Genomic DNA, 18,047 nt, shown 5'->3' with positions numbered 1-18,047 from the left:
TGAATATACCTCATGCATATTCACTGTGGATATTCTGAAATGCAGACGGGTGCTCTAAGGAATGGGTTGATAAACCCTACTGGTAGATGTAGTACCACTGCATTTTTTTTCTAGCAAAATAGGTGCAGGCACTCAAATGCCAGGCCACCCTTCAGGTGTGGGGTGATCACTGAGGGACCCACCCCACCACAATAGCCAGGCCCCCCCTCCAACCAGTCACAGAATCTATGACAAGGCAGAATTGGCGTGTGTAGAGCCAGAGCTCTTTCATTAAAACTTGGGGTCCATAGGACAATTGTAGCAGACATAGTAACATAGTAAATGACGGCAGAAAAAGACCTGCACGGTCCATCCAGTCTGCCCAACAAGACAAACTCATATGTGCTACTTTTTGTGTATACCCTACTTTGATTTGTACCTGTCCTCTTCAGGGCACAGACCGTATAAGTCTGCCCAGCACTATCCCCGCCTTCCAACCACCAGCCCCACCTCCCACCACCGGTTCTGGCATAGACCGTATAAGTCTGCCCAGCACTATCCCCGCCTTCCAACCACCAGCCCCACCTCCCACCACCGGTTCTGGCATAGACCGTATAAGTCTGCCCAGCACTATCCCCGCCTCCCAACCACCAGTCCCGCTTCCCACCACCGGTTCTGGCATAGACCGTATAAGTCTGCCCAGCACTATCCCCGCCTCCCAACCACCAGCCCCGCCTCCCACCACCGGGTCTGGCACAGACCGTATAAGTCCGCCCAGCACCATCCCTGCCTCCTGCCACCGGCTCTGCCACCCAATCTCGGCTAAGCACCTGAGGATCCATTCCTTCTGAACAGGATTCCTTTATGTTTATCCCACGCGTGTTTGAATTCTGTTACCGTTTTCATTTCCACCACCTCCCGTGGGAGGGCATTCCAAGCATCCATGACTCTTTCCGTGAAAAAAATACTTCCTGACATTTTTCTTGAGTCTGAAGGTGCCGGTACTCAGTTCCCCCAAGTACCCCCTCAAAAAAAATAAAAAAGCCCCGTGTAGTACTAATTGTAAATGACAACAGACCGGTGTAGAAACACTACAATGCAGCTGAAGGTAAATGGAAGAGCCGGGAGGGTTGTGCTTCCGTCGGGGCCCGGTCACTCACTCACTCACTCACCCCAGGGTCTGGTCTGGCGGCTCCCGCGTGGCTTCAGGGCAGTCAGCAGCACAGAGTCCGGGGAGACCGCGGCCCCCACCAGCTGCTGCCACACGTCTCGCGCGTAAAAGTCCACCGTGTGCGCGCGGGACAGCCTTAGAGCTCGGGCCAGGAAGCGGCACAGAGCGCGCAGCCGGGGCACCAGTTCCCGCCGGTCCACCACCACGGTGGGTAACGAGAAGAGAGGCGACCGCTCACCGGCGGCCATGATTAAAAAAAATAAATAAAAAAATAAAAAGAATCACCTGAAGAGAGAGAGCGTCATCTGATGACGTCACCACGCGTGTGTGGGTGTGTCCTGGGAGAAACAGCCCTGTCTGTCCCTGACCAATGGAGTACCGAGCGCTAAGCTCTTCGCCTCGGTGGGTAGACTGCTTCTGTCTGTTGGATGACGCGTGGCTGCCTTGCGCCTGCGCAGTGCGCACACAGTTGTTGGTCTCTCTCTTCTGAGAGAAAAGTATGGCTCCGGTTGGTTCCTCGGGTGGGGGGCAGAGGCAGCGGTGGAGCGAGGATACTAGAGGTTGCCCTACAGCTTCGAGTCAGCGGCCGGCGGTTCGTAAGAAACGGAAGTGGCGGCCGGCTGGGAAGCAGTTCGCGGGGAGTAAGGCGGAAGGTGAATGCTGGAAGCCCGAGAGGGGGAGGGGGAGGGGAGCATTGCAGGAGGGATTCTGCTTCTGATGCACGTGGAGTAGAGCTTTAAGTCTCTTGTATTAGCAATTCTGGGGGTGCTATTTTGCTATACCCATTTTATTTATTGCATTTGCATCCCACATTTTCCCACCTATTTGCAGGCTCAATGTGGCTTGCAGAGTGTGGTTATGACATAATCATTTTTCTAACAAAAAACAGTTTTATATATGTGGTGTGAGGGTGTGTACTGGCCTGCCAATAGTACAGAGGAGGGGTGGGCAACCTGCATACACAGGGAGCAGCGTGAATTTCAGTACTGTACTCTACGTGGCCGGCCACAACATTAAAACCGGAAACGCACTGAGCTCATAAGGGCGTAGCCAGACACCCAATTTTGGGTGGGCCTGGGTCCAAGGTGGGTGGGCAAAAGAACTCCGCCGTGTCCCACAAGTGATTTGGTCTCTCCCTCTCTGGCCTGCATGCCATATGGTCTCTCAAACATCCCCCTCCCCCCATACTTTGCAGATTTGCACTGGCAGCGGAGCAGCAGCTAATACACACTGCTCATGTTGGCCCCATAGCTCCTGTTTCCGCATAGGCAGGAATACATTAGAGGGAAGGCTGGTATGCAGGAAGGACAGTTGTTGGGAATTTTTGGCTGGTGGGGCTTGGGGATCCCTGCCAGACACTTCATAGGTGTGCTGCTATTGGGTGGGCCTGAGCCCAAAGTGGGTAGACCTGGGCCCACCCTTGCCTACGCTACTGGCTCATAGACCTTAATAAGTAAAACTTTAACTTGAAAAATGATATTAACAGACTGCTAGAGTGGCTATAATTACTATATTTTTTTACAAATACTGTATTTAAAATCACCATAACACTGGCTAATTACATTTTCTATGTATACTTCTCATGGTCGTACAGGCTACATAAAATTCTGAATGGTGGGCCGTAGGTTGCTCACCCCTTGTACTAGTGGGATGAGGGGGAAGGGTTTAAAATGTAATATCCCTGTACTAGCCGACCCTGTCTTGGTTTCAAGCAAATACCTACGAAGGGGCCATCCTCTTCCCTCTTGCAGCTTAGCATAAAAGAGACTGAATATTGTTTTAAAACAGAAAGTGTTCCATAGTTGAAACAAAGCTTATGTGGAGAGGACCACAGGCTTCTCTGCTTTGGTGTTCTGTTTCATTGTGATACTTGTAGTCCTGGTTCTTCCATTGCCAGACTACAGCAGGCCTTGAGCATGTGCAAATGCTCAAGGTCCTGCACCAGCTTAGAGCATAACATTTTGTCTACATCAGCAAAGGAAGATAGGAATGACCAGTAAAATGCTTGTAACTTCTGTGAGGAGGGGGGTGTGGAGGAAGAAATTGTGGTGGTTGCAGAGATGGGTGGAGGAGAGGCTTGAATATAAACCAAGACCTGTTTTGTTTTCTTGGACCAAAAATCTTGGTTTATATTTGAGTTTCTATGGTACTACCAGTTTTTCTTTACTTTCTGCCACCATAGCAAGTGGCCTACAACTTACACAGAACAGAAGTAATAGCAAGAGGTGATAACTTTATTTTTATGCGTCTGAAGAAAACTGAAGTACTAGCATACATCTACATGTTGTTCTATGTATAAATATTAGCCTCACAAAAATTTTATGTGCAGGAAATTGTTGTGAGGCTAATTTGTAAGCACAGAACAAATTCTAGTTAATGTGCAGATATATAAGCTGGTACTTTTGTTTTCTTCAGACATGCAAAGTGAAGCTGCCCTTACCGCAGAACCCTGTGCACTTGTGTCCTGCAGGCCGTGTGCTGCGTGCTTTGAATTTGCTGAATCATAGTTACCTGATGCTAGGCTCAACCTTGGGGGTCAGCAGTGAAGAAAAAGATCTAGGTGTTGTTGTAGATAATACATTGAAATCTTCTGTTTAGTGTACGGCGGCAGCCAAAAAAGCGAATGGGATGCTAGGAATTATTAGGAAAGGGCTGGTGAATAAGATTATAAATACTATAATGCCTTTGTATCACTCCATGGTGTGACCGCATCTGAGCACTGTGTTCAGTTCTGGTTGCCGTATCTCAAAAAAGATATAGCAGAATTAGAAAAGGTTAAAAGACGAGTAGCCAAAATGACAAAGAGGATGGAACTCCTCTCGTATGAGGAAAGTCTAAAGAGGTTAGGGTTGTTCAGCTTGTAAAAGAGACTGATGAGAAGAGAGATGATTGAGGTCTACAAAATCCTGAGTGGTATAGAAGTACAGCCGATTCACTTTGAGTGCTCTGTGTCGGCTTTACCACGCGACTTTGTAAAAGGGGGTTAAATAGTTCAAGCTTCAGAAATGAGGCCAGACGATCTTAATGGACATGTGAACTCAAATACAGTTTTATTAAATACTTTTTTCTGAAGTGAGTAGAAAACCTATTCTGCAATATTACCCCCCCCCCCCCCCCCAAATAAAAAAGGGTGAAAACTGAAAAGTCATCTGTTACCCATCCCTTAGAGACCAATTGGTCAAATTAACAATTAAGAACATAAGAACAATTTGAGCAGGAGATGCCCCAAGTTAAATTTAGATTTCTCTTTAATATTGAACACCCAAAAGGTATTTGCTCTTAATGGGGAAACTGAGACAGAGTGGTATAGAGAATACTGATGCAGGAATGCCAGAGACTGAACGTCCCAGCAGACTGCAAGCTTTTCCAAAACTTGAAGACTACCTACCAGTGTCATGATGCACAAGATCAACCAGGCTTTTGCTGCTGGGTAGTGCCAGTGTTAAACCAGGTATTCATCACTTTCTAATATCTGACCCATGTTATGTCTGAAGTGGGATAAGAAGTGGATTATTTGTATAAGTGAGTAGTAGCTATTGAGCTTTAATTTTTTTTTAATTTGATGTGTGCACATCATTACTGAAGCATTATTATTTTCAGTGTCCTCTTTCTTTCAGCTTCCAACTCATTTAGAACCATCGGTCATGGCTCCGTGTACATAAGGGCCTTTAGGGATCCTTTTACTAAAGTTTAGCACATGCTAAAGGAAATTAGCGTATGCTAAGAGCATCCTATTTTATACCTATGGGCCATGTAGCACTTAACACACGCTAATCTTCAGTTAAAGAGCCGTTTAATTTGCAGCTTCTGAAAGGGGGGGGGTTCCCCTTATTTTTATATCTTGGCTCCTAACTCAGCCCATCTATTGCTGTAACAAACGTTAGCCAAATGGCAGCTCTTTCCAGGACCTTGTTAGCGTACACTAATTAGATTGTAAGCTCTGTCGAGCAGGGACTGTCTCTTCATGGTCAATTGTACAGCGCTGCGTATGTCTAGTAGCACTATAGATATGATAAGTAGTAGTAAATGACAGCAGATAAAGACCTGGACAGTCCATCCAACAGTCGCACTCATTATCAATTCATGATTAAGCACTTTGATTGTGAAAGGCAGATCAGGTATTCAGTAAACACAAACCACTTGTCATTATTAAGTAATGGCTGAGACTGCCTCTACCACGGGCTCTAAACGTTTTCTTTGCAGCACAGCCAGCCCTTGCTTTCCCAGGAATCAAACTGATACTGCACTGTCGCTGGATCCAACAGCTTGCTCATCATTAGCAAGACAGAAGTTTGTATCTGATGTACCTTTTTATTATTATAGGTCAAGGATTTGCATTTTGGAGGAAGCAAAAAATTCAACATGAGTACAAGAAGTTACTGAGAAAAGAGAAGAGAGCCGTTCCTCCCCAAGAAAATCAGTACACTGAAAATTATCCAGAACATCTGAAGCATCTTTATTTAGCTGAAGAAGAAATGATGAAAAAACAGCAGAAAAATAAAAAAGACCGAGTATTACCGGAGGAAAAAGACAGCACAATAATGACGTAAGTTCCATTCTCAGACGGTTTTAGAATCTAGGCCTGCCCTAGAAGGAGATGGAATTGGGATTGTAGGGAATGACCAGGGACATATAGAATCAACTGTATAAGCAAGTAAAGTGGTCAACTTGGGGCTCATTTTAAAAAAAGAAAAAAGGCCATAAAGTGGCATAGGTCACTGACCCCCTTCCCACCCTGCAAAGATGTAAATAAAACAGTACATGCCAGCCTCTATGACAGCTTCAGACGTTATGGCTAGTCCTAGTAGAGCAGCAGTCAGGTTCCTGGAATAGCCTACTGGTGGATGCAGTGCACTGTAGAGAAGGTAACCCCCATAATTATTATTACACTAGTAAAAAAGGCCCGTTTCTGACACATATGAAACGGGCGCTAGCAAGGTTTTCCTCATAATGTGTATGTTTTGGAGAGTGTATGTGAGAGTGACTGTGTGTGATAGAGAGAGTGAAAGTGTGAGTGTGTGTGTGTGTGTGAGAGAGAGAGAGTGAGTCTGGGTGTGAGCGTGTCTGTGAGAGAGTGTGTGTGTGAGAATGAGAGTGTGTGCAATTGCGTATGGGAGACACAGTGTGATAGAGAGAGAGAGAGTGTGTTTCACACAGATACAGTGTGTGCGTGAATGAGAGTGTGTGTGAGGCACAGATTGTCTGTGAGACTGAGTGTATGAGACCAAGCGAGTATGTAAGTGACTGTGTGACACATAGAGAGTGAATGTGATACAATGTGAGACATAGAGTGTATGAGAGTGAGAGACAGAAACACATTGTCTGTGAGAGAGAGAGTGTGTGTGTGTGTGTGACAGAGATACCTCCCTCCCTCCCTCCCTCTCTCTCTATGGTGTCAGGCCCCCCTCTTTCTCTGGTGTCTGAGATTGCTGCCACTGCACCTAAGCAATTGGTGTGCTGGAGGAGAGGAAGAGAGAGAGAGAGTGTGTGTGTGGGGTGGGGGGGATGTGTTGGAGGGGTTCAGCTTGGAAGAAGAGGGGTGTGGGGGATTCTGGATGCGCTGCCAGATGAAAGTAAGTGAGTATGTGTGTGTGTGTGGGGGGGGGGGGGGGTTCAGGAAGCAATGGCAGATGACAGAGTGAGGGAGTGTGTGTGTGTGTGGGGGGCAGGGGGTACAGGAAGCGCTGCCAGATGAGAGAGTGAGTGTGTATGGGGTTTCATGAAGCGCTCCCATCCTTGAACCCCCTCCCCACCTCAGTCCCCTTCTCTCATTCAAGAACCCCCTCCCCAGTCTCTCCCATCCAAAAACCCCAGTCCCCTCCCCACCCGTCCCCTTCTCCAATCCGAGAACCCCCTCCCCAGTCTCTCCCATCCAAAAACCCCAGTGCCCTTCCCACCCGTCCCCTTCAAGCATCCAAGAACCCCCTCCCCACCTCAGTCTCCTTCTCCCATTCAAGAACCCCCTCCCCAGTCTCTCCCATCCAAAAACCCCAGTCCCCTCCCCACTCGTCCTCTTCAAGTATCCAAGAACCCCCTCCCCACCTCAGTCCCCTTCTCCCATTCAAGAATCCCAGTCCTCTCCCCATCCGTCCCCTTCTCCCATCCGAGAACCCCCTCCCCAGTCTCTCCCATCCAAGAACCCCAGTCCCCTCCCCACCCGTCCCCTTCAACTATCCAAGAACCCCCTCCCCACCCCCTTCTGCTTCTCCCATCCATGAACCCCTCCCACCTCAGTCTCCTTCCCATTTGAGAACCCCCTCCCCCCACCTGAGAGCCCCACACCCTTCTCCCATCTGAGTCCCTCCCCACCTACCAGCTCCATTCTCCTGCCGCCCAGGCCCACCACCCTCACTGCCTTAAAAAAAACCCCAATTTGAAGCACTGGAGTAACAGGCAGCAGCGCCTCGCGTCTGCCCTTCTACTAAAAATCTCTTCCACGACGTCATTGGGCCTTCCCACATTGAGTCCCACCCGCCCTCGCGGTAATTGGAAGTTACCTGAGAGGAGGGCGGGACTCAATGTGGGAAGGCCCAATGACGTCGTCGAAGAGATTTTTAGTAGAAGGGCAGACGCGAGGTGCTGCTGCCTGTTATTCCAGCGCTTCAAATTGGGTTTTAAAGGCAGGACAGCGCCGGGAGCACCCCCCACCCGCTGACATCTGGGGCGGAGCGCCCCCACCACGTCGCCGTCGCGCGTTGCTGAACTTGGGAGGGAGGGAGAGTGGTGCTCGGGCGGTCGGGGCGGGGCTACCTGAGGCGCGCGGCGCGGTTGGTAGCCAGCATTTCCTTGGCAGGGGGAGGAGTAGGGAAACACGCTCCGCGTGTTTCCCTACTCCTCCCCCTTCCTTGATGCGGTCCCTGAGGGCGGGGCAGCAAGTCGTTCAGTGGCTTCACCACCACGAACTTACGAACCGTTCTGGGAGTCTGAGTGACTTCAGAACGTTGTCCTCAGAACGTTGAGGGTGCCTTTTATTATATTAGATTTGTACCCCGCGCTTTCCCACTCATGGCAGGCTCAATGCGGCTTACATGGGGCAGTGGAGGGTTAAGTGACTTGCCCAGAGTCACAAGGAGCTGCCTGTGCCTGAAGTGGGAATCGAACTCAGTTCCCCAGGACCAAAGTCCACCACCCTAACCACTAGGCCACTCATCCACTCTTAACTATTACACTTGTGGTGGAAAGTATCAGCCCCCTACAAAAACTCCCCAAACTTACTGTAACCACATATAGGTGACACCTGCAGCCATAAGGATTATTGTAGTGGTGTATAGTTGGGTACAGTAAGTTTTTTTTTGTGAGTTTTGAAGGGCTCACTATACAGTATAAGGCTGGTCCGTGCATGTGTCAGTGTCAGTCAGTGTGAGCCTCCGAGGCATCATGCTGGGTAGGGATCAAGTGCGACTGCACTGAATTATTGCAATTATAACCCAGCCCATCATGCAGCATTTTCAATGTTTCTGGCTTTAAAAACCCCCCAGATATTTTCACTAACTGCATGACTCTGTAGGTTCAGCTGATAAGTGTGTAAGGTAGTGTTACCGAAATATAGTGGAACAGTGCCATTACTACTAGTAGATTATATTTCTAGAATAAGCAGCATAAAATGTATTGTACTGTATGGGGATCTGGCCAGGTACTTGTGACCTGGATTGGCCACTGTTGGAAACAGGATACTGGGCTTGATGGACCTTCGGTCTTTCCCAGTATGGCAACACTTATGGACAGGAAGAAGACAGTGTCATGTCAGAGGGTGGAGGAACCCTCGCCTGACTGCAGGTAATCGTGGGTCAAATCTTAAAGGTCTCCAGGGGCAACCCTCCGTACCATGAGAAACAGGCAACAAATCTTAAATTTGACCCTACTGTTAATGAGGGAGCCAATGCAATGTACTCAAATTGTAGGTGATGTCATTATTGTGACAGCCTACACTACGTTCATTTGCTGAACTTTGTACCATTCATTAAAAAATGTTTTCTGTGGAAGAGCAAGATAGATCTCATTACGTGCACATTCAATAACTCCTTAACTAGAGCATCCTTCTTGCCAACTGCATGCACATTATGATCTCCCAATATATGGGTTTTAATGAGCCCCACCTCCAGTACCTGCTTAACTGGGGATCCAGTAGACTACGTGCAACCCCCCCCCCCCCTCCGGTTCCCCAGGAGCATGATAAATAGAAAGCAAATTCAAAAATGACCAGTAATCAACCTTCCAGGTCACCCTGCAGAGGCAATCGCTGCTATTACCAGGAAATCAGTCCTAATAAATAACTCCCCCACCTTTTTTTTTTTTCTTTCTCTGTATGAAGCCACACATTTAAAAACCCTTAGGGCATAACTCCATTCATAAGAAGCACATCAGACACCAATAGCCACCTTTCAATAAGAAAAAGAAAGTCTAACCACTCGCACACCACCAGATCAAAAATAATCCATCCCTTGCATTTACCATCCGTAGTCTTAAACCACCTGGCTGAAACATTGCACCTGCTTACCATAATTCTCATATTTATAGGAACTGACACCCTATTAGAAGCGTTCTCCAAACTGCTTGAACCTAGAATTCAAGCCTCTAGCTGTCCACCGATGGCTACTCTTACCATATGGCTCCAGAAAATGGAGGACGGATTGAGCCAGCAGGGTTTTACTTCCATTGCTTTCAATCGAAGTAATTGAGCCAGCCGGGTTTTACTTCCATTCCATCACCACATCAATAGAATTAGGGGTTAGAATTAGTGTCTTTATTCTGAATAGACTGTTATCCGTGAGACTAAGAGTAACCGCTTTCCTATTTTTCCCAGTGCTTGTATCCAGTTCTGTCGGGAGGGAGAAGAATCAGTTGTTGTTTGGTTTTTTTTTTATTTGGATTCCTATTAGCGTTGCCATACCTATTCTAAAAGACAAAAGTGTAGCACAGCGACAATGGAGCTTTTCACATAATTATTTTCTTGGCCGGAGAAGGTCAGTCAAGCCACTTGCAGCAATTATAACCCAGCCCATCATGCAGCATTTTCGGTGTTTCTGGCTTATTTTCTGCTCTGTTAGAGCATGATTAAGACTTCCACGTTTGCTTTTGAGAGTAATCTATAACAAAAGTGTCAACTTGTTCTCTTTGTGAAGGATCTCTCTGAAAATGAGCGCGTGATTTGTTATCAATTGTTGTGTTCATTTTTATTCATGTCCTATATTTTTAACTTCAAGTGATTAATGATCAAAAGGTTTGTCCAGGCTCCTGTTTTGTTATCTATTCTTTCAATTTTTCTGTATCCTTTGTGCTACAGTGAAAGTCCTAATAGCTTGAAGTGGACCAAAGGTGACAAAAGGTTATTACATGGTCTCAGAAATCTACTATTGTCTACTGTACAATAATGCTCAATGTTTCTAGTATTAATCTTATCCATTGTCCTCTTGATAATTATTGCACTTATATGCTGTCTACATCTGACAACATTGTCTGAATCTTTCTTCAGGCTTGGTCATATCCTGGACTAAACCACATTTGATCTGTCTCTTAGGAATGCTTTAGGATATATCAATCAAATAAATATGTTGGACTCGCAAAAGGCCTGGTGTATTTAAAGGATTTTTTTCCTCTATTTTATTTCCACAGAAAGCATGCTTAGCACATCTGGCCTAATGTTTAAATTAGGCTGTGTGTTTTCACTTGACACTCTGTCATGCAGCAAATCAACTGCATGATGGAATATTCCTGCTCAGGGTTGTGCTTCTAGACTGTAAACAATTAATCAAATGGTCCTTTCTTTTCTATTTTAATGTTTATAGTGAAGCAGAGCACAATGTAAAATGTCAAGTGAGTGACCTGTTGCTGGCAGGCTAATATGGATGACAGTGTATTTTAGAGAGGACATGATTTAACAGTTTATTTTCAATCCACGTTTTATGTTAACATTTTGACATTAAGCTAACAATTTGAAGAGTGCCAGCACACTCTAGGGAAGAAAGATCAAAGTTGCCGTTTCTTACCCAGACTTTAAAAGTAAATAGTTCTTGAAATTTCAGAAAGCTAAGTAACCAAGACTTTGTTTAATGTATAATTCTGTTCATATTTGGCATTCTTTTCCTGACAGAGGGATAGCATTGTTAGCATGGATCCAAATGGATCAGAAAATAATTGCAAAAATGATATTAGAACCATGATGAAACTTGTGTGCTGGTAAGCATGCTCGCATGTAAATGACTAAAATAGATGCTTCTGGTTGCTTCCTTTAATAGGCCTAAAGTGACCCACAAGGCTTTCAAGAAGAAAACCTCAAATCAAAAAGCAAAAGAAGAGTACGAAAAAGTGCAGGCAGAGCGTGCCAGGCAGAGAGAGGTAACGAACACACAAGGCAGTGTCATGCCTTAGGTTTGGAAAGATTTTAAAGCTGTGATATTTGAGAGCTGTAAAACTCCTATGTGGTCGTAAAGGATGTAGGATACAGCTGTGACTTGGAAGAAAAGTTGGCACCATTGCTGTACTGCATTGCAGAAGACACTAACTAAATTCAACTTAAAGAGGATTTGGGTTTAGTTCACACCTCTTCAGTAGTTCGAGGTGAATTACGTACAAGTTCAGTAGATATTTTCCTGTACCTGAGGCAATGGAGAGTTAATTGACTTGCCCAAGGTCACAAGGAGCCTCCACTTAGGGGATGCCAGTACCAAGCGCTGGGTGGCAATTCTGTATTGGCATGTGTGTACCAAGATGCCAGTATAGAATACTAGTGTAAGTTAGCGTGGGCACACCTAAGTTTAGGTGCAACAGTTTACACCTGTGAGTAACAAGTTATGTGCCTAACTGCTAGTAGTCTATAAGTTACATGAATCACTTGAAGACACACCTATGCTCCAACAACAACAACCATTTCTAAAGCGCTACTAGGGTTACGCAGCGCTGTACAATTCAAACATAGAAGGACAGTCCCTGCTCAAAGAGCTCCCCTCTTCGCGTATTCGCCTCCCTGCACTTACATAGTAGATGATGACAGAGAAAGACCTGTGCAGTCCATCCAGTCTGCCCAACAAGATAAACTCATATGTGCTACTTTATGTGTATACCTGACCTTGATTTGCATGTGCCATTTTCAGGGCACAGACCGTAGAAGTCTGCCCAGCACTAGCCCCGCCTCCCAACCACCGGCTCTGCCACCCAGTCTCTGCTAAGCTTCTGAGGATCCCTTCTTTCTGAACAGGATTCCTTTATGTTTATCCCACGCATTTTTGAATTCTGTTACCGTTTTCATCTCCACCGCCTCCCATGAGAGGGCATTCCAAGCATCCACCATCATCTCTGTGAAAGAGTGGTGGATACATGCAAATGTGCACATTTGCATGCAACTGCCAGTTATTAATGCATATATCTGGATGCCAGTTTATAGAATTACCTCCCATGTTTGTTTGTTACATTTGTACCCCGCGCTTTCCCACTCATGGCAGGCTCAATGCGGCAGGCAATGGAGGGTTAAGTGACTTGCCCAGAGTCACAAGGAGCTGCCTGTGCTGGGAATCGAACTCAGTTCCTCAGTTCCCCAGGACCAAAGTCCACCACCCTAACCACTAGGCCACTCATGTGACTTCCGTGTTCACATTATAGAACAAGTGAACATAACATTCACGTGGGGAAGTCCTAATATTCTACAATTACCCCCCAGATTCTATATATGGCAGCTAAATTTGCCTTATTCAAATTAATTGACTAATGAGCCAATCTGCGCCAGTGGTTGGCTGCTAACAACCAGTTATTGGCCTTAATTGGGATTTACGCTTGCATTGTATTCCGTAATGATGCACGCAGAAATCCTATTGGGGATAAATTCAAGGGAGCATGGCTGGAATTGTTCTCGGGGGGGGAGGGGGGGGGGGTCCCAGAATTTATGCATTGTCGCACAATAGACACGATTGGCACCTAACTTAGGTGCCGGTGTTTAACACCTGCTTTTAGCAGGCATAATTGCCGGTACCACAAGATAGGCGTCATTTATGCACTTAGCTGCTATTCTGTAAGGGCAAGGATCCTTTATAGAATAGCACTCGGTGCTTAAATGTTTTGGCACCATCTATAGAATCTAATCCTTAGTGTGCAAATGGTGCTTACGTTTGGAGCCAAGGTTTCTAGAGTTAGGGGGTAAAGCTGCTCTCCCAACTCCAATGGCCTGCAAAGTCCCTTTTACATAGAAATCAACACAGAATATGCCAGCAGAAAAAGTACCACTTAGACCACCCATTCTGTTCTTTCGTAAATATGAAAGATGTGTGCATTCTATTTCAAAAGCCAGTTTCTTATATACATGGCTACTAATGTGGTCGAAAAGGCTATTTGAAAATTATCATCACCACTATCCAGATTTGTACCAACTTTATGGACAGATCTGTTCAAAGTGGTTTACAATGAAAATAAAAACATTAAAGATTAGAAAATAAAAAGATACCAGTAGAAGATCGAATCTGTGCCTAAACCAATAAGCTAGCTGTTAATGACAGCCTCAAATATTAGAAAACAGAAATGTTTTCAAACCCTTCCTAAAAGATAATGTTCCCTTTTTCACATAACTCTTATGGGTAATTGTTTTTCCAATAACTGGGACTTATTTTACTGAGAGCTTTATTCCTCCATCTCTTTCTTGGATAGAATTCCACTAGTCTCCTAGCTGAAGATCTAAGTATATGAGAGTGTTCATACTGCTGAATTGTCTCCAGCAGGGCCGCCAAGAGAGGGGGGGGGGGGGGCAAAATTCCCCAGGCCCGGGCCTCCAAGGGGGGCCTGGCGCCGGGGTCCCCGCTATCACCTGCCTGCCTCCACGGCTCCGGGCCCCCTTCATTCAAAGCGGCAGTTGGAGGTCACCTCTCTTCTGGCCTTCCCTCCCTGTGTCCCATTCTCGCGGAAACCAGAAGTTACATCAGACGAGGGTGGGACACAGGGAGGGAAGGCCAGAAGAGACGCGATCTGTGACTGCTGCTTTGAATGAAGGGGGCCTGGAGCCGTGGAGGCAGGCAGCTGAGACTGCGGACGGAAGCGGCGGGGAAGCAGCAGAGATGGAAGCGGCGGGGGGGGGGGGGGGCAGGGCGGGGGGGCCTTGCCCCGGGTCCGGCCTGGTCTCCAGTAAGTACACTGGTTTCAGTGTAAAATAATTTAAATACCAGTGCCATCAGTTTGAATAAACAACACTCCCTAACTGGCAACAACTAAAGTATTCATGTACTCTCCCATTTACTTCATCCCAAAAGTAGTCTAGCTACTGGATTTTGTATTGGTTACCCACCCTCTGTATAGGTAAAAGTCTGTACACTTTACAACATGCACACATTCACTTGCATTTTGCAGCAGAGGAGGTGTCATAAAAAAACCATACTGGGTCAGACCAATAGTCCATCTAACTGAGTATCCTACTTCCAACAGTTGCCAAGCCAGGTCATAGAGACACCGCCTTGAGTGAACTCCTTCAAAAAGGCGGTAAATAAATCCTAATAATAAATAAATAGAGTAGCAACATTCCATGCTACCAATCCCAGAGCAAGTAGTGGCTTCCCCCATGTCCATCTGAATATTATCGACTTTTCCTTCAGGAATTTGTCCAAACCTTTTTTTTTTTTTTTTAAACCCAGATACACTAACTGCTTGTTACCACATCCTCTGGGAATGAGTTCCAGAGCTTAACTATTCTTTGAGTGAAAAATTTCCGCCTATTTGTGTATTTCCATGCAATTTCATTGTGTGTCCCCTGGTCTTTGAAGTTTTTGAATGAGTGAAAAATCGATTCACTTATACCCGCTCCACACCGACATGGAGGACTCGCAGAAAAAGCAGGCAAATGCCTGTGGGAATTTTCAAAGGAAAAGTCTACATCTACCTGTCGTTTGTGAACTGGTGCAGAATCCATGGGTAAAAGTATTAATCTGGCCATCCTCCATTTTATTGGTCTTAAACTAGTTTACATCACTTAGCTCATGCCTTTTCAGTAGTAGTTCGAGGCAAGTTACATTCAGCCACAGTGTAAGCTCTTCAGGGAAAGGAAAATTCACAATCTTAAGTTTGAACCTGAGGCAGTGGCATGTTTATAACCAGTGGCTACAAAAGGGAAGCGCTGAGGGTGGTAAATAAGAGTAAAACGTACAATAGTATATAAAACAGATTATAACAAAACTACAGATTTATTACAAAATTAGGACCATTAAAACAACTCATTTAAAATATAACATTAGATTAAAATGTGACATGGCCAACTTTCAGCTACCATGTTTGGTGTCGGGGTACAATAGTAAATTGCTACCTATTTTATCTGCAAAAAATGTTTATGTAATTAACAATATACATACAAAATAGACTAGACAAAGGAAAGAAAAAAATTTTAATAAAAATTGTGCTATTAAAAAAAAAAAAGCACACAGCTTTTGGACTCCTTTTACAAAGCTGTGCTAGTGATTCTGGGGTGGCAAATGTGACTAAGCCCCTCCTGTGGGCTTCGTCGCATGTGCTGTGTGGGAATCACTAGCGTGACTTTGTAAAAGGAGCCCTAAATGACCATAGTGTGTGCTGTGTTGCGGTTTGTTTGTTTGTTTGTTTGTTTGTTTGTTTTTGTTGTGTTTTATTTATTTATTTATTTTTACGATTTGTCTTATGTGCCGGTTTATTTATACATTGTGTGCACATCAAACATATAAATGGCAAGAGGCGTACTCACTCGCAAATGCGCAGTAGAGACCCTCTCTGTCCCGCCCCCGCGTCAATACGTGATGACGGGGGCGTGACAGAGAGGGAACCTGCTCACCTGCGAGTGAGGGAACCGCCGTCACCACCGCTCCCCCCCCCCAGGGTTGCAGCTACCGCTCCCCCCACCCACCCAAAGTTGCCGCCGCCACCCACCCTCCACCCGGGCCGGGTACCTGGCTTCACTATTCAAACTGCCGGAACGCAGCACACAGCTCATCTGAGCTGCTGTTGGCCTTTCTTACCTGCCTGTGTCCCGCCCTCGCCGACGTTACGTCACACGAGGGCGGAACACACGCAGAGAAGAAGGAAGGCCGACGGCAGCTCAGATGAGCTGTGTGCTGCGTTCTGGCGGTTCGAATAGTGAAGCCAGGTACCCGGCCCGGGTGGAGGGGTGGTGGCAACCTATCCGGGGAGGGGGGGGGGGGCTTTCAACCCCCCCTTCCTTTACTAGCCCGTTTTTACGGGCTCAACGGCTAGTTTTATAATATATGGCAAAAGATATGCAGCTGCATAGGAACTTATTTATTCACATGACATCTAGGATTCTTTGCAGTGGGAGCTGGTTTCTTTCTGAGATTTCTCTGCACGTGTCTGTTTCCTGATGCTAATTGTTTTTTTATCCAGTGCAAATGGAACTGTTACATAAGGAGGAAAAGCGATGTGGTTGGGTTTTGTTTACACCTAATGAAAACAAATTCCAAGCCAATGTTTTTTTTGGCATACGACCTAACTTCTTAATATTTTTGTGTGTTTGTTTAGTCCTAGGTCTCTTCTTTGATGTGGGCTCGTTCTTGTTTTCCTGTTTTGGGTACTGATCACGCTTAAAGGATACAAATTTGAATTAAAAAAAAAATCTTTGTTCACAAGACAAACGGCAGACTTTTTAGTAAAGTGCAAAAGGCATTTAATTTTTATAGGTTTTTTTAAATATTTTGAATCTTAATGGTTATCTTAGTCTTAAAGCTTTTGTATATTTGACGTGTTTATGTTATTTAGTTTCTGTATGGTTAACTTGTTTTTTGCAGTAATTATTTTTATTGGCAGCAGCAATGTTTTTCTCTAAGAATTTCTTCATGGTAATGGTGCCAAATTTATTTTGCTTTGTAACAATAAACGATGTTACATTTAGCTAGTTTTTGAAATAATACCAGATGTCCACTAAATCCAACTTTTTTCTGGTGCCTAATGTCTCTCTACATTACATTTTCTTCACCTTCCCCCTGAGATATATTGGAGCTCACTTTCAAGGCACTTAGACACACAAAGTACCAAAGTAAGCTATGTAGTTTGTGTGTCTGTGCTGTGAAAATGAACCTTCCTTTGTCTCTAATTCTGCAATTCCTCTTTGATCCAAATTGCCATCAACTCAGAATTACTTGAATTAACACCTTTCTTTAAGCAGTATCCTCATACCCACCTTGTTTTCTTGTTTAATTCTTTAATGTACAGTTTTTAAGATGATGCAAATGCTTTACACTTTTATAATCGGGGTCTGTGCCATTGTTCCAGGAAGCGGAGAAAAGGCGGCAAGCAAGAGAAGAAGCTCAAAAGCTCTACAAACAAAAGAAAATGGAAACTTACAAAATATTAAGTAAGAAGACCAAGAGAGGACAGCCAAACTTAAACTTACAAATGGAGTATCTGCTTCAAAAAATACAGCAACAATCATAATTGTAGTGTCTCTAAGCTTAGATTTTGTATCCTTCTGCCTTTTAATAGGCAGTATACTGTAGTATTTGCATCAACCTGGTGCGTGACTTTAACTGCAGTTTCTCATATGAGATTATAGAAAATTAACTGGTATTTACTTGGCTATGGAATTTTTATGATATAGAAAAACAGTGCTCCAGGCATTGTTGTATTCCACTCCTCACTAGCTTTCCAGCTTGGTTCTAGGTGCTTACCTACCTTCATGTGTTATATGATCCCCAGCTACTTCCTCACTACTTCTCCCAGACTGCCTGTCTCAAATATAAGCTCACTTCTGTCAGTTCAAAACTCCAGTGAACTACATTTCCCAGCATTACCTTCAGGTGTTATATGATCCCCAGCTACTTCCTCACTACTTCTCCCAGACTGCCTGTCTCAAATATAAGTTCACTTCTGTCAGTTCAAAACTCCAGTGAACTACATTTCCCAGCATTACCTTCAGGTGTTATATGATCCCCAGCTACTTCCTCACTACTTC

The 18,047-nt window shown here is 45.1% G+C and overlaps 2 protein-coding genes across 9 annotated transcripts in view; one reads left to right on the top strand and one right to left on the bottom strand.

The window, feature by feature from the left end:
* The window catches only part of LOC115477839 (methyltransferase-like protein 25), a 272,956-nt gene that overhangs the window by 158,562 nt on the left and 96,347 nt on the right, over positions 1-18,047 (bottom strand). For 6 of the 8 annotated variants that reach the window (XM_030214935.1, XM_030214934.1, XM_030214936.1 and 3 more), the window contains exon 1: positions 1,152-1,404. The exons of 1 other annotated variant lie outside the window; for it this stretch is intronic. In XM_030214935.1, coding sequence (XP_030070795.1) covers positions 1,152-1,398 — 247 coding nt within the window. In that variant the 5' untranslated portion in view covers positions 1,399-1,404. Of the gene's footprint in view, positions 1-1,151; positions 1,405-18,047 lie in introns of those variants that run through there. One more of the 8 variants, XM_030214942.1, reaches the window with a different exon arrangement.
* Positions 4,485-17,709, top strand: LOC115477841 (thyroid transcription factor 1-associated protein 26-like). The gene is made up of 4 exons (XM_030214944.1): positions 4,485-4,601; positions 5,474-5,696; positions 11,386-11,485; positions 17,369-17,709. The coding sequence occupies exons 2-4, from the start codon at positions 5,626-5,628 to the stop codon at positions 17,528-17,530; spliced, it is 333 nt and encodes a 110-aa protein (XP_030070804.1). The 5' UTR covers positions 4,485-4,601; positions 5,474-5,625; the 3' UTR covers positions 17,531-17,709.

The sequence above is a fragment of the Microcaecilia unicolor genome, chromosome 9, assembly GCF_901765095.1.
Source record: "Microcaecilia unicolor chromosome 9, aMicUni1.1, whole genome shotgun sequence".
Lineage (NCBI taxonomy): Eukaryota > Metazoa > Chordata > Amphibia > Gymnophiona > Siphonopidae > Microcaecilia > Microcaecilia unicolor.
Note: the sequence above shows the minus strand (reverse complement) of the source record. Positions and strands in the feature narration are given on the sequence as shown.

Bases quoted from the DNA above. Each gene is read 5' to 3' on its own strand.
- LOC115477841 (XM_030214944.1), top strand. From the start codon at position 5,626: ATGATGAAAAAACAGCAGAAAAATAAAAAAGACCGAGTATTACCGGAG. The intron at 5,697-11,385 runs GTAAGTTCCATT...TTCCTTTAATAG, and splicing joins AAAGACAGCACAATAATGAC to GCCTAAAGTGACCCACAAGG. The intron at 11,486-17,368 runs GTAACGAACACA...CCATTGTTCCAG, and splicing joins AGCGTGCCAGGCAGAGAGAG to GAAGCGGAGAAAAGGCGGCA.